The sequence below is a fragment of the Littorina saxatilis genome, linkage group LG13 (assembly GCF_037325665.1).
Source record: "Littorina saxatilis isolate snail1 linkage group LG13, US_GU_Lsax_2.0, whole genome shotgun sequence".
In the NCBI taxonomy this organism is placed as follows: Eukaryota; Metazoa; Mollusca; class Gastropoda; order Littorinimorpha; family Littorinidae; genus Littorina; species Littorina saxatilis.
In genome coordinates, this window is record NC_090257.1 from 9,898,996 (window position 1) to 9,914,648 (window position 15,653).

The window sequence follows — 15,653 nt, forward strand, 5'->3', positions numbered from 1 at the left end:
CTGCCCTAAGTGCAGTTGGCTGATACCACCTTAACACGCATACACTTGTGTATCTCAACTGAAGTCGGGGTAACACCCGGGATCATGCCCCCATCGGTTTCACCGTGAGAGCATAAAACATCAACATCATGTAAATACCTGCATTTAAGTCCACGGCTCTCTCTCTCCGTCATTGATTTCACGAAATAAGTGAGCTGTTCCTCGTTGCTTGTAAAACCTTTTGGTCTTGCATGCAAAGCGAAACAACTTAGTCTTATCTATGAAAAAACACACAAAAACACGCTCATTGGATGAATATAAACAAGTTAGGTTTTACCAGTTACAAACCTCTCATGCTTTCCATCGGATTTACCACAGTTGCCCTAGAAAAAATATTAACAACTTAGTCTTATCTATGAAGAGACAAAAAAAAACACGCTCATTGGATGAATATAAACAAGTTAGGTTTTAGCAGTTACAAACCTCTCATGGTTTCCATCAGATTTACCACAGTTGCCCTAGCAAAAATATCAGCCATATACACACAGTTTTCTCTTGCATGTGCCTTATTTTTCCACTTAATCTGATGCTCTGGATATCTCAATCTCCTGGTCTCTACTTTAACCCAAAGTTCGAGCGTAGCCCGACAGATATTTAGCCATCAGATCGGCATCAAGTACTGACCTGTTTTTCTTCCATTAAGTCTATATAATAAGCTTTGCTCAGAAGTTTCGAAATAGGAGAATAGCACAGAGGGCAGTGGTTATTCCCCCTTACAAAGTCAGAGGGCAAAGATAATTACCGCGTTATTATTCCAGCCTCCCTACTCTCTCTGTCTTTTCCATTCTCTGACAGCATCCCTGCAGGCAGAAAGTCATTGTTTTCCGTTTTTATTTTGGCTCATAAGTTATAACTCCTTCGCTCTGTGTCTCTCACACGCACACTTCACTTATAACCTGCAAGCATGCACATGTTCAAGAAGAACACAACATGACAGTTCAAGCTTACTTACACCCTTTTAAAATCTCACGCCACACCTTTACAATCTCACACCTTAACAATCTCATGTCATACCTGTACAATCTCACACATTTACAATCTCATGTCATACCTGTAAAATCTCACACATTTACAATCTCATGTCATACCTGTACAATCTCACACATTTACAATCTCTTTAATTAGAAAAAAACACAGTAAACACCAAATCTCTTATTTACAATCTCTTGTCACACCTTAACAATCTCATGTCATACCTGTACAAGTTCACACATTTACAATCTCATGTCATACCTGTAAAATCTCACACATTTACAATCTAATGTCATACCTGTACAATCTCACACCTTAACAATCTCTTGTCACACCTTTACAATCTCAAGTCATGCCTTTACAATCTCACACATTTACAATCTCATGTCACACATTTACAATCTCATGTCACACCTTTACAATCTCACACATTTACAATCTCATGTCACACATTTACAATCTCATGTCACACCTTTACAATCTCACACATTTATAGTGATAGTGGCTGAGCTATCCATGTACAATAACTATTTTTTACTTGTGTACTTTGTATTTTAAAATTCATTAATGTGCATTTAAAACTTTGTAAATTGTATTAGTTTCTTTCAATGTGTATTATTTGATTTTGAATTGTGTACAGAATAAACACCTTTACAATCTCAAGTCATGCCTTTACAATCTCACACATTTACAATCTCATGTCATACCTGTAAAATCTCACACATTTACAATCTCATGTCATACCTGTACAATCTCACACATTTACAATCTCTTTAATTAGAAAAAAACACAGTAAACACCAAATCTCTTATTTACAATCTCTTGTCACACCTTAACAATCTCATGTCATACCTGTACAATCTCACACATTTACAATCTCATGTCATACCTGTAAAATCTCACACATTTACAATCTAATGTCATACCTGTACAATCTCACACCTTAACAATCTAATGTCATACCTGTACAATCTCACACCTTAACAATCTCTTGTCACACCTTTACAATCTCAAGTCATGCCTTTACAATCTCACACATTTACAATCTCATGTCACACATTTACAATCTCATGTCACACCTTTACAATCTCACACATTTACAATCTCATGTCACACATTTACAATCTCATGTCACACCTTTACAATCTCACACATTTATAGTGATAGTGGCTGAGCTATCCATGTACAATAACTATTTTTTACTTGTGTACTTTGTATTTTAAAATTCATTAATGTGCATTTAAAACTTTGTAAATTGTATTAGTTTCTTTCAATGTGTATTATTTGATTTTGAATTGTGTACAGAATAATTTATTAATGTTTTTTTGTTGTTGAGGCACTTAGAACTGTATCAGGATTTGCGCCATATAAATATCCTCATTATTACACATTATTATTCACAATCTCATGTCACACCTTTAGAATCTCTTGGCACAGCTTTACAATCTCACACCTTTACAATGTGAAGTACGTTCTCTCACAGATGTAAACTGCACCTGGCAAGTAGTGGATGAGTACCTTCTTTCACCTGGTAAAACTACAGGCTTGAAACACTATTGACACAGGGCGGGGATGTAGCTCAGTCGGTAGCGCGCTGGATTTGTATCCAGTTGGCCGCTGTCAGCGTGAGTTCGTCCCCACGTTCGGCGAGAGATTTATTTCTCAGAGTCAACTTTGTGTGCAGACTCTCCTCGGTGTCTGAACACCCCCGTGTGTACACGCAAGCACAAGACCAAGTGCGCACGAAAAAGATCCTGTAATCCATGTCAGAGTTCGGTGGGTTATAGAAACACAAAAATACCCAGCATGCTTCCTCCGAAAGCGGCGTATGGCTGCCTAAATGGCGGGGTAAAAACGGTCATACACGTAAAAGCCGTGGGAGTTTCACCCCATGAACGAACACAAAAAAACAACACTATTGACCTAGAAGCCAACAAAGCAAAGGACACAAACCTCGCCTTGCATTAACATGGGCACTTTTGGCTTCATCAAGTTAAGATTCCAACCTTTTCCAATGACCAGAACAAAATAAAAATACGCATAAATACCGTCAATCAGTTTAGAAAACAATGACTTTCCATCATCAACTGAGGACTTTCGGAAAATACTGTTCCAGTTATAGTTTTCTGCACCAATTACAGCTGACATCTGTAGCTGAATACATTAACACTGTGACATGTCTTCTTTTTCCATACGGAATTGTGCATGATACAGAATTCACCAATGGACGCTGCCAACAGGTTTCATGAGGTCCTGTGCCATGGGTGGCGAGTCTTGGGTAAAATTCAGTATTATGTGGAACATGTACACATAGACAAGTGGATAGAACAAGAGTGCACAGGACAGTACTGTCGACCCGGAGTCACAGTCACAGCCAGGAAATAAATTCACTTGGTTCCAACGAAAGTCAGCGACGTCCTTTTTTGCAGGATCAGTCTGGAATTTCCCGTCAAATATTAGTCGTGAAATTCCCGTCAAATATCAGTCATGAGATTCCCTGTCAAATATCAGCCATGAGATTCCCTGTCAGATATCAGCCATGAGATTCCCTGTCAAACATCAGCCATGAGATTCCCTGTCAGATATCAGCCATGAGATTCCCTGTCAGATATCAGCCGTGAGATTCCCTGTCAAACATCAGTCATGAGATTCCCTGTCAGATATCAGCCATGAGATTCCCTGCCAGATATCAGTGGTGAAATTCCCTGTCAAATATCAGCCATGAGATTCCCTGTCAGATATCAGCCATGAGATTCCCTGTCAGATATCAGCCATGAGATTCCCTGTCAGATATCAGCCATGAGATTCCCTGTCAGATATCAGTGGTGAAATTCCCTGTCAAATATCAGCCATGAGATTCCCTGTCAGATATCAGCCATGAGATTCCCTGTCAAATATCAGCCATGAGATTCCCTGTCAGATATCAGCCATGAGATTCCCTGTCAGATATCAGTGGTGAAATTCCCTGTCAAATATCAGCCATGAGATTCCCTGTCAAACATCAGCCATGAGATTCCCTGTCAGATATCAGTGGTGAAATTCCCTGTCAAATATCAGCCATGAGATTCCCTGTCAGATATCAGCCATGAGATTCCCTGTCAGATATCAGTGGTGAAATTCGCATCAAAAGCCAAGACTGTTGTTGGTGAAGTCGTAGATGTCATCATTGGTGGCCGGGTGGAGGCGGGGGGTGACCTTTCGCTGCGGGGGTTCGGCCAGTCGCGCCATCTCCTCCTCCACACTGTCATCGTCTTCCCCCTCAAAGTCGTCCTCGTATTGACTGCAACACGATAATCATAACGGTCAGTAAGTACTGGTGTCACATGACCGATGTGAAACAGTTGATTGGCTAATGGCAAATCGCTAAAACTGTTAGCGCACTCCAAGAGCACGCCTGTGCCTCTCCTTTCCATCTGAGAAGATTCTTCTCATCCTTCATTTTACTGGAAAATCTATGCTGGCACTGAATGGCGCATCATTTAATTTTTGACAATAATGTGGTTGCCTTTTTACGATGAGAGAGCAATGAGTCCTGACTGAACTTTACTATGATATTTTTGATCTTAAAAGTAGGGGAGGGAAAGAAAGAAAGAAAGAAAGAAAGGACCAATTGTACAGACCAATTCAAGTTCAGGATACTAATAAAGAATAATACAAAATAAAAAAACATTCAAAATATAGTTCTTAAAAATATATATCAAGCAAACTAGCCATGTAAATTACACGCATTTCACAATACCATATATATAATACACCAAAGCACTGATTACATAAATCAATTGAAAAGCAATCCATTATTAACAGTACACCTAAAGTACAAAGCAGACTTTTTAGGGTGTGCTCAGCTGAGAGGAAGCTAATTCAGAACTGATAACAAGTTACATGTATCTAAGCACTAAATTGATCAATTGTACAAACAGAAGAGGAAAGTAAACCTTCAGTCAATTGGTAGCAGTTGCCAGTGCAATTAGTCAGGACACTTGCATACATAAAGGCACAGAAACAAGCCAAACCCCTTTTGCCAATCAAATGAAAACAAGAAGAGCAAACGCTCGATCGAGTCACTTTCGCAGTTCTGAATATTATATGAGGCATCAGATGGACAGGAAGAAATTGCTATTCACAACACAATACAGATGTAAATAATTTGATGTAAAGAATAATCCTATAAAGTTTGAATCAAATCCGATGAATAGTTTCAGAGATATGATATTTCAATTTTTTTCCTTCAAGACATACCTGTGACCTTGAAAAAGGTCAAAGGTCACCAAAGCAGACGTCAAAGTGTAGAGGTCACTGGGAGTCACGTTCACATAAAATTTGAGCCCGGTCACTTTTATAGTTTCCGAGAAAAGCCCAACGTTAAGTTGTGTGTTGCCGAACAGAAAAGGCTAGTTATCTCCCTTGTTTTTCTGATAACGTTCGTAAAAGGCTACAGATGTAAATACTTTGATGTAAAGAATAATCCTACAAAGTTTCAATCACATCCGATGAACTTTGTCAAAGATATAAAATGTGTAATTTTTCCTTTGACGCTGACCTGTGACCTTGAAAAAGGTCAAAGGTCAACGAAACCATCGTTAAAGTGTAGAGGTCATTGGAGGTCACGACTAAACAAAATATGAGCCGGATCGCTTTGATAGTTTCCGAGAAAAGTCCAACGTTAAGGTGGTGTCTACGGCCGGCCGGCCGGCCGGCCGGACAGACTAACACTGACCGATTACATAGAGTCACTTTTTCTCAAGTGACTCAAAAATGAAAATAATAATAATACACAATTTTGTTGGGAGAAAGGACAAAAGAAATTGGAGCATGAAAATTGAATTCATCCGGGTGTACCAAAAAGTGTACCTAACTGCATAAAACATTGTTTAGGTACACATATAATTATATTTATGCTATTTTAAGTATAATACTGTTAATTATCATTTGAAGACAGAGTTTTTATTTACAAGTATTCTTAAGAGTATAAAGGTCAAGGTGCAGCAGAACAAAAAAACACAGTGTGCGTAGTACAGTGTATAACTATCAGTCTGTCAACAAGAACAAAGTGTGCCTGGAGACATATGAATCAAGGAGTGTATTAACCAAAGAACAGAGTGTATTAACCAAAGAACAGAGTGTATTAACCAAAGAACAAGTAACAGAATTAGAAATGTTAGGCACGAAATCAGTCACTGAAGATTTTTCAAACAAAACCAGTAGAACATGTTAGTAAGAACAATGTGTCCACTCTTTCCAAAAAAGTGTGTCCTTTAAGTTGAAAACAATGATTAATATCATCTCTGAATCGGCACCTGCCTATCTTTCTGAACTGGTCTCCCTCTACACTCCCTCTCGCACCCTTCGTTCTTCTGATGATGCTCGACTTCTCCGTCAAGGTCGCTTTAAACGCAAGGCTCATGGCTTCCGCACGTTTTCGTATTATGGACCTCAGTTATGGAATTCACTCCCCTTTCAATTACGTCACTCTCCATCCTTTTCATCTTTTAAGTCCAATTTGAAAACTCACTTGTTCCAACAACATTACGGATAGTTCCTTAGTATAGAGTCTGGGGATGTGAGATGTGCATGATGTGTTGTTTGAATCTGACAGTGATTGTATGAATTTTGTATACATGTATTGTTGTCACGCGCTTTGAACTTCTGATAAGGCGCTTTATAAATGCCCGTTATTATTATTATTATTATTATTAAAACACCCAGGTTACAGACCAGCCCTTTTGCATATTCATCAAGCAATACATTTCTCTGCGTACACAACCAATATCTCAATCCCTCCCCTTTTAAGGGCGGTATCCTCTCATCGGAGGGGGCTCGAATTCCAGGTACCACAGTATAGATCTACAAATGAAGTGAATGTATATTGTCCCATGTATTCTGAATTTTCAATGCTACAAGTGTTGCAACATTTCCAAACACAACAACTGAGAATCTGCAGTTATGCCAATTAGCGTACCAGCTTACCTTGCAACAATGCAAAGCCTCTAGCATGACTTTAACCTGTAGCAAATCTACATCTTATACTGCTCTTAACATTGAATGAAACATTGAAAAAGATGCAGAAGGAACATACAATGATGCTATGTGGTTCTTCTATCATTCCAGACTATGATTTAAAAACAGCAAAACCAGAGAAAACTGCGGGATTAGTTACAAAAAAATGCTTAATTGAATTAAAAACATGTATAATTAATGGTAATTGGAAGGTGCTGCAACAGTTCACTCAGTAACAAAACCTGTGTTTTAACACGCAATAACTTGAATAAGAGTAACATGTGTTTGATAATCAACTCAGTGTTCCTGCACTCACAACTTAGCACAAGCTTCACCAGCGAAGAAACACAACTGACAGCACTCCAAACCAATGTTGACTACATGTACTCACTTCTCTCACCACTGTTTCATCAGCTAATTCCTTGCTCAGTCCTAGCTAACATCAGTGCTGGGAAAGAAATGTAGCCTATTTAGTAAGTTGAAATGGATTACTACGGAAGGAAGGTAAATAAGACAAAAGAAACCAAAAGTAAAGACTTAACCCCCCCCACCCCCCTCCACAAATGGATTTCTGACGCCTGTTTGGCAGAGATGAGTAAAGATGAACTAAGTATATAAGAGCAGGTCTGTTGTCGGCCTGTGGCTCGTCTTTATATCAGTTTAAAAAAAGGAAATTTATGAATGTTATACATTTAGATTATACAGTTGTATTGAATTGGGGATATAGCTCAGTTGGTAGCGCGCTGGATTTGTATTCAGTTGGCCGCTGTCAGCGCGAGTTCGATCCCAGGTTCGGCGGAAATTTATTTCACAGAGTCAACTTTGTGTGCAGACTCTCTTCGGTGTCCGAACCACCCCCCGTGTATACTACATTGGGTGTGCACGTTAAAGATCCCACGATTGACAAAAGGGTCTTTCCTGGCAAAATTGCTTAGGCACAGTTAATAATTGTCTACCATACCCGTGTGACTTGGAATAAGGCCGTGAAAGGTAAATATGCGCCGACATGGCTGCAATCTACTGGCCGTATAAAATTTCATCTCACACGGCATCACTGCAGAGCGCCTAGAACTGTACCCACGGAATATGCGCGATATAAGCCTCATTGAATGATTGAATTGAATTGAATACATTGACACAGAAAGCTAGAGTCAGTTAACAGCCAACAAGACTGGCAACTGTCAGGCATGGGAATGGCTGAATGAAAAGTCAGCTGAAAACAGGGGAAGGGGGGAACTCAAAATCCAACATAGGGGTCCCTCCCCCCCCCCCCCCCCGAAAAAAAATGTTTAAAGTTCAAAATCTACGCAATCTGAGGGGTATTTGGGACAAAGTTTAGCATTTAATTTTACATAAATATGCAGGTGTTTTAGCTGCAACTTTAAGTTTTAAAAATTCTGAACAAAGGAATGTGCATACTTCCATGACTTTCTTGCTAACATTCACTGACTGCTCTCACTCTCAATCGTATGTGTTCACCGATCCGCTCTTGCTTGTCGCCAACTTTAACCACTTTGGAAACCCACTCCCATTTCCACTGGTTAACCACACCTTTTTCGTCATAATCCTGGCCGCGTCAAACAATGTTCGATACCGAAGACATACATTTTTCTTTCCAATTTAACACAAGAGATGCGTCTTTGCCTCGGACAAGTAAGCCACATCCAGCAGATGTTGCGCGAACATCTGTTTCATATCAAGTGGGACAGCCAAGACCACAAAAGCTGAAGTCAACCGTCAGTTCCGGATTGCAGCTTGTGCCATTTGAAGACACCCGACCATTTTAGAATAAAAACCTCATAAACAATTTTTTTTCCCCGCTGAAATTTTTTTCCCCCGCTGAAACTACTCGCGAAAACCGCTGAAATTATCGGATCTGCGGACCATTCCCATGCCTGAACTGTGCAGCCGCCATGTTTTCTCGTGCAGGAGCACCTCAAGAGAGATTTCCACGAACAATCTCAAAAGAAACACCCAGCTTTGCTAACACAAACCTATCCATCTAGCCGTGATGAATGCGTCCTCTCTATACAAGAAAAAGTTTCTACACCCCTCTAAAAATATTTTAGGCCGGGGAAGGCAAGGACAGCAAGGGAGGAGATGGGCACCGCTCTCATAAAGCTGGCCCTAGACAAATTGAGATCTCTAATATCTCGCTCCCCTACAAGTATGGTTATGGGTATACCTTTACCTTTTACCGTCTGTTTCATCTATATGCTTATGTACATAGTCATGAATACGCTTTTACCAAGTACCTGAACTTACAAAAGCATTCTAGAAACTCTGAGCGTGATACATGTTTGACTAACTTGAGCTGTAGCCAATAAATGAATAAAATGACAGAAACATATCATTTCTGTGCTCAAAAGGCCAACTACAGTATACTACAAAAACTCAAGACACAAGTTGCAAAATACAATTCAAATTATATACTGTGTCTTTTGTGAAGAATATCAAATGCAGGCAAAATTAAAACATTCACACAAAAAAAAGAAAAAAAAGTGAAAGGTCAAAAACAAGGATCTAGAAGAGGACTGAAAAATAAAAACCTACTACCAAACTATCGTTGTGGCAACAAATGAAAAAAAAAAGGCCTATGAATTAAGATGTTTGCAGGAAAACTCAGGAATGCGGAGGATAACTAAAAGTGACAGTCAAACATCACTGGACAGTTATCACAACTGTACATGCATGCAAGCTGTGTGTGCATGTTTTGGTGGTGAGAAAGAGAAGTTGGAGTTTGGTTTTTGGAGGGGGGGGAGGGTGGTATTGTGGAGAAAAGAGAGGCAGAGGGGAAAGTAGGTTGGACGGAGACTTTAAACCCTGCTCCTCTACACATTTTTAGTGAAATCTGAAAAGAAAACGGTGCTCCCAGATAACCCTGTCAGGGCTTTTAAGCGCGATGGAAGATTGTGTTCCTTGAAGGCGAGGCAAACTGCGCTATATATTATAGCTCACTGGATGTGTTAAATTATGGCATCACAGTGAATAGAAAAAAATCACAGTGAGTCCAATCTGCAGGTTTTCGAAAGACACATGGCAGACACAGTCTCCTTATTTCGAAAACGTGCAGACCAGAGTTCTAAAGACAACTCTTGCACAGCCCATTCAAATGCTCACAGAGTTACTTCTGGCATCCATCTATGTTAAGACAGATGAAGGCTAGACCTAACGAGGAAACAACTCTGGGGACCCAAAACGTCACCAAGATAGCAAGAGAAATGAAAGACGGTAGGAACTGTGATGAACATAACAAACAAGAGACGTCATGCAGTGCAAATACCTTCGTGTGAAAGTCCGAGAATAGCTGCATCACACAAAGAACGACAGTGAGGAAGAGGAGAATGTGTGTGAAATAGACGAGAGAGACAGAGAGAGAGAGAGAGAGAGAGAGAGAGAGAGAGAGAGAGAGAGAGAGAGAGAGAGAGAGAGAGAGAGAGAGAGAGAGAGAGAGAGAGAGAGACAGAGAGAGAGAGAGACAGAGAGAGAGAGAGAGAGAGAGAGAAAGAAAGAGAGAGAGAGAGCAACAGAGAGAGAGAGAGAGAGAGAGAGAGCAACAGAGAGAGAGAGAGAGAGAAACACACAGAGAGAGAGAGAGACAGAGAGAGAGAGAGAGAGAGAGAGAGAGAGAGAGAGAGAGAGAGAGAGAGAGAGAGAGAGAGAGGTGATGCAATGTGACGTGATATAATTATGATGTGACGTGATATATGATGTGATGTGATATGAAGTGATAAATGCCTGTTTGTTATTTATTTATTTTGTTTACTTAGCATCATTTTAGCCCCCTTTTTCTGTCCTTTTCTTTAAATAAGGGCATGGGGCTGAAGCGCAAAACTTAAAAATAATCTCTCTAATTTAACACCAACCTAGCAAACCGTAAAGATACCACTATTTGAAAATACTGTCAGAAAAAAAACAAGAAAGCTTGACATAATTATGTATTTCCCAAAGCAATGCACTGAATATTTTTCCTAATCCGGAAGGAACGGAAGAAAAAAGAAAAAGGTTATGGAGAGTTTTGGAGGGTTTTTGCAGGTAAAAAACAAAATTGACAGTAATATTTTTCACAAGGAAAAAAAAAAGCCTAAAGAAGGGAAGGGGCACAAAGGATGTCGCTCAACACTCACAATTCTGCAGAAAAGAATTCTAAGAAAACCAAATAAGGCAAATCTAGCAGATATATATCCCCTCAAAGAACTGCTCTAAAAGGGTGAAAATCAAAACTGCTTGTAAAACATAGATATATGACAGAATCAAAAAACAAGAAAGGTAGTTTGTTGGAACATTTGTTATTGACAAAACAATACATTCACAAATATATCGACCCAACGGTCTTTACAGTGCACAGACAAACAATGAGTAACGAGAACTTGGCTTGATCGAATGTTTCGGCCGCTTGTTGGGAAAGTCCCAAGCGAATGAATCAATATTTATATTTTAAGATTTTCCCAACAAGCGGGCGAAACATTGGATCAAGCCAAGTTCTCGTTACTCATTGTTTGTGTGTGCACTTAAAAGACTGTTGGGTCGATATATTTGTGAATGTATTGTTTTGTCAATAACAAACGTTCCAACAACCTACCTTTCTTGTTTTTTTATTCTGAATTTTGGAACGTTGGCAGTCTCTTTGTGTTCGGATTTTTAAATTTTTTTTATAGATATATAACACAAAGCCCAATGAAAAGAAAAGGTTTCACTGTAGGACACACTGTACAACCTGAAGAAAATAAAGCGATACATAGATGAAGCGGATGAAATGGAAGGAGTCAGTTTTACGGTGTGTGGCACTCACATCTCGTCCTGATCGTTCATGCCTTCCTCCGCCACCAGAATGTCATACTCCTCGGCCGCGTAGCGATCCCAGTCCGAGATCTCGTTGCCTGACGCGTCCAAATCCTGGAAAATCACAAGCATAATTAAGAGTTAGAAACACAACGGGCGCCAAGGCCTAGTGAATAACACGCCCACCTCCCATGCGGAAGGTTGACTGTTCAAATCCCTGCCGCGCCTGGTGGGTTAAGGGTGGAGATTTTTCCGATCTCCCAGGTCAACTTATGTGCAGACCTGCTAGTGTGTACACACAAGCGCAAGAACAAGTGCGCATGGAAAAGATTCTGTAATCCATGTCAGAGTTCCGTGCATTACAAACACACGACAATACCAAGCAAGCATCCTCCAAATTCGGCATATGGCTGCCTAAATAGTGGGGTAAAAACGATCATACACGTTAAACACTTGTGCAAAAACACAAAAAAACCACAAGTGTACGTGGGAGTTTCAGCCCATGATTGCAGAAGAAGAAAAAGAGTTAGCAATTTGAACATTTTAGACCTCTTGCAGCTACATGCAAGTTGTGTGTTGCAGCACAGAGTACACCCGACCTTTTATCCTCTGAGGCCGAGAACAACACCAAGGGAAAAAGAGACGATAGATGTAGAATAAGAAAAGCTGCAGTAGCCAGGGCGAGGCTGCCCGACAAGACGTACCCTGGCGTTTGCGAAGGGATCCCGCTGCTCGTGCTCCAGGAACTTGTCCAGGTTGAAGAACGTGTCGAAGAAGATGTTGGCCATGCGGCAGTTCTTCAGGTCCGCCAGAGTTATCCGCTCCTCCACCCTCGGTCGCACCAGGTCAAACATCTGCACACACAATCCCATCATTCACAAAATGTTACACCCGTCTCCAATTTGTCTCCCGTCGGTCGGTACGATAGATGAGTGGCAAACACAGCTCAATTTCTCGAATGCGTCCACATATGGGAATAGGCTCTTCACAAGTGACCACAGTGGAACCCCTCACTCAAAGACCTACACAAATCTGAGAAAATCCTACAACGTTCAGGTACATGTCCGGCTAATGTCCCAAGGTGACCCAGTTGTCAATAGACACAATCTGGAAAGAACTGTCAAAATAGGTATGAGTTGTGAAAGAGTGAATACCCTTGCTTTTATTGAGTCAAGCTATCCACTCTTGCTCCTGTCCAGTCGTGTTTCAAACACACCCCTCACTAGTGACTGGAAAAATCAAATTTCAGTCACTATCCAGAGTGTGTGTTTGAAAGTAAATTATAAGGGGCTTATTGTCCGTCAGGTCTTAATTGCCTATATTGGACATGAATTGGTTTATACGATTCAAGTTTTTACGCCCTCACGGCTTTTGATGTATGCGTGTTTAGGTGGTATCAGCCATCTGCACTTATGGTAGAATGACCAAGATCTTTAACGGGCCCTTGTGGTGACACGGGGATGGGAGATGGATACCGTCTCTGGGTCTGCACATAAAGTTGACCCGTGTCCGTCCCGGCCCGGATTCGAACCCGCGACCTTTCGATCACAAGTCCAGTGCTCTACCACCTGAGCTACCCGGGCCCCCTTGTGTTTGAAATACATGGACAGGTGTATGTATGGATAGCTTGACTCAGTCAAATCCAAGGGCATTCACTCTTTCACAACCCATACAAACCTGACAGTTATTTCTGAACATCGTAAATTTCTAACCTGACACAGACAATCCTCGAAAGGCAGTTTCTCGATGCCCAGCGCCTCCATTTTCTGCATCTGTTCTTCGTAGAAATACTCCATCTCGTACATGGATATCACACCGTCTCCATCCAGATCCATACAGCGAAACCAGTACTCTATACTGCAACACACAATCAGCGTACACATAAAGTAAGCGAGATGGAGGATACTACCAAAAGAGTGAAGTTCATTCTTGTTAAAAGTTAACATAAATGATAACTGGACAGCTATCCATGTGAACTGAATTATAATTATTCTGAATAGAACATTTCTTCTAGGAACAAAAGAAAATAAAGAAAGAAAGAAAGAAAAAAATACAGACAGACTAACAGAAATACAGAAAAATGAAGAAGAACGAAAAGAAATTGAAAACCTAACAAGAAGGGCAAAGCCCATACGACTCACATGCTTGACCTTGACATGACCTTGACCTTCAGGATCAAGGTCAAATAACTAAACCTAGCAATGACATCATACACTGAGAACTGCTTTACACATTTTTCCTACCAAAATACATGTGACCTTGACAAGTCATCCAAGGTCATGCAACACAAAGCTGTTAATTCAAGACATAGGAAGTACAATGGTGCTTATTGGCTCTTTCTACCATGAGATATGGTCACTTTTAGTGGTTCACTACCTTATTTTGGTCACATTTCATAAGGGTCAAAGTGACCTTGACCTTGATCATATGTGACCAAATGTGTCTCATGATGAAAGCATAACATGTGCCCCACATAATTTTTAAGTTTGAAACAGTTATCTTCACTTCAAAATATGTATACAATCCAACTTTGAAGAGCTCCTGTGACCTTGACCTTGAAGCAAGGTAAACCAAACTGGTATCAAAAGATGGGGCTTACTTTGCCCTATATATCATATATAGGTGAGGTATTGAATCTCAAAAACTTCAGAGAAAATGGGAAAAACGTGAAAAATAGCTGTTTTTTAGGCAACATTTATGGCCCCTGCGACCTTGACCTTGAAGCAAGGTCAAGATGCTATGTATGTTTTTTGGGGCATTGTCATCATACACCATCTTGCCAAATTTGGTACTGATAGACTGAATAGTGTCCAAGAAATATCCAACGTTGAAGTTTTCCGGACGGACGGACGACTCGGGTGAGTACATAGACTCACTTTTGCTTCGCATGTGAGTCAAAAATGAACAGGCCCCTACTGATACTTAGAGAACCACATCAGGCTTCTGGCTTGAAGCCTTAATCACTGAATAACCAACTTAGCACACACAAAAACACAAATGTTCATGAATCGAGCAAAGTCGCCAAGACAACAGGTGAAGTGACCGATGATAATCAGCAAAAAATTGCACCTTTCATCAGTCTGCCTGTGAACACATAAGCCATGTTTTTAATGTTAGTAAAGTTATACTGATGATGATGATGATGATGATGATGACGATGATGATGATGATGATGACGATTTCCTTACATACCTTGTGGGATGTTTCTTGTCTTCTTCTGCTATCAAGAACCACACAAACTCTTTGTATGACATTCGACCCTCCTGAAAATCTTTCCCTCTGAAGAAAAAAAGAAAATAAACAGTTTAAGCAATACAGCAGTTTTGCAATGATGAAGAAGAAGAAAAATATTCACGAGAAAAAAAATAAGCAAACGTATCAACCAATAAATATAAAACAGCTTTAATGTCTATGTTACACATCGTACACTCTCACGAGCAACAGCATAAAGGAATATTATTCATCTGACCCTTAAGGAGGAGTTTGTGGCGAATTTGACGAATCTGAAACATGTGGGGAATCCACTGTACAATAATGTAGAAGCACATGGCATGATTTATTGAACATAACACCCCAAGTATGGTCATTAATTCAATCAAAGTCAGTGAATGTGCTTCAGGGCGCTGCTTTTCTCCGGTTTGGAAACAAAAAGAAGTCGAGAAGATGGCCACGCCATCTATGACACGGCAGCCTAGTTACCGCACCACATACACAAACAAGGGAAGTAACTCAGAGGAGGTAATTAACCCAAACAATCCTCACCAAAATGCTCTTTCTTTGCCCATTTTACATTTGTAACCCTCCACCACGGAATGAGTCGCATGTCACCTTTACATGATTTTCATATGTTTACATTTTCATAA

At 40.2% G+C, this 15,653-nt stretch overlaps 1 protein-coding gene across 6 annotated transcripts in view; it reads right to left on the bottom strand.

The window, feature by feature from the left end:
- The window catches only part of LOC138983551 (serine/threonine-protein phosphatase 2A regulatory subunit B'' subunit beta-like), a 70,519-nt gene that overhangs the window by 2,123 nt on the left and 52,743 nt on the right, over positions 1 to 15,653 (bottom strand). For 2 of the 6 annotated variants that reach the window (XM_070356822.1, XM_070356818.1), the window contains 6 exons: positions 14,983 to 15,069; positions 13,503 to 13,647; positions 12,495 to 12,644; positions 11,801 to 11,904; positions 10,292 to 10,315; positions 1 to 4,291 (listed from right to left, as the gene is read on the bottom strand). The exon at positions 1 to 4,291 is cut by the window's left edge and continues 2,123 nt beyond it. In XM_070356822.1, the coding sequence (XP_070212923.1) occupies positions 4,135 to 4,291; positions 10,292 to 10,315; positions 11,801 to 11,904; positions 12,495 to 12,644; positions 13,503 to 13,647; positions 14,983 to 15,069 (667 nt within the window). In that variant the 3' untranslated portion in view covers positions 1 to 4,134. Of the gene's footprint in view, positions 4,292 to 7,425; positions 7,457 to 10,291; positions 10,316 to 11,800; positions 11,905 to 12,494; positions 12,645 to 13,502; positions 13,648 to 14,982; positions 15,070 to 15,653 lie in introns of those variants that run through there. The other 4 variants (XR_011461195.1, XM_070356820.1, XM_070356819.1 and 1 more) reach the window with 4 other exon arrangements.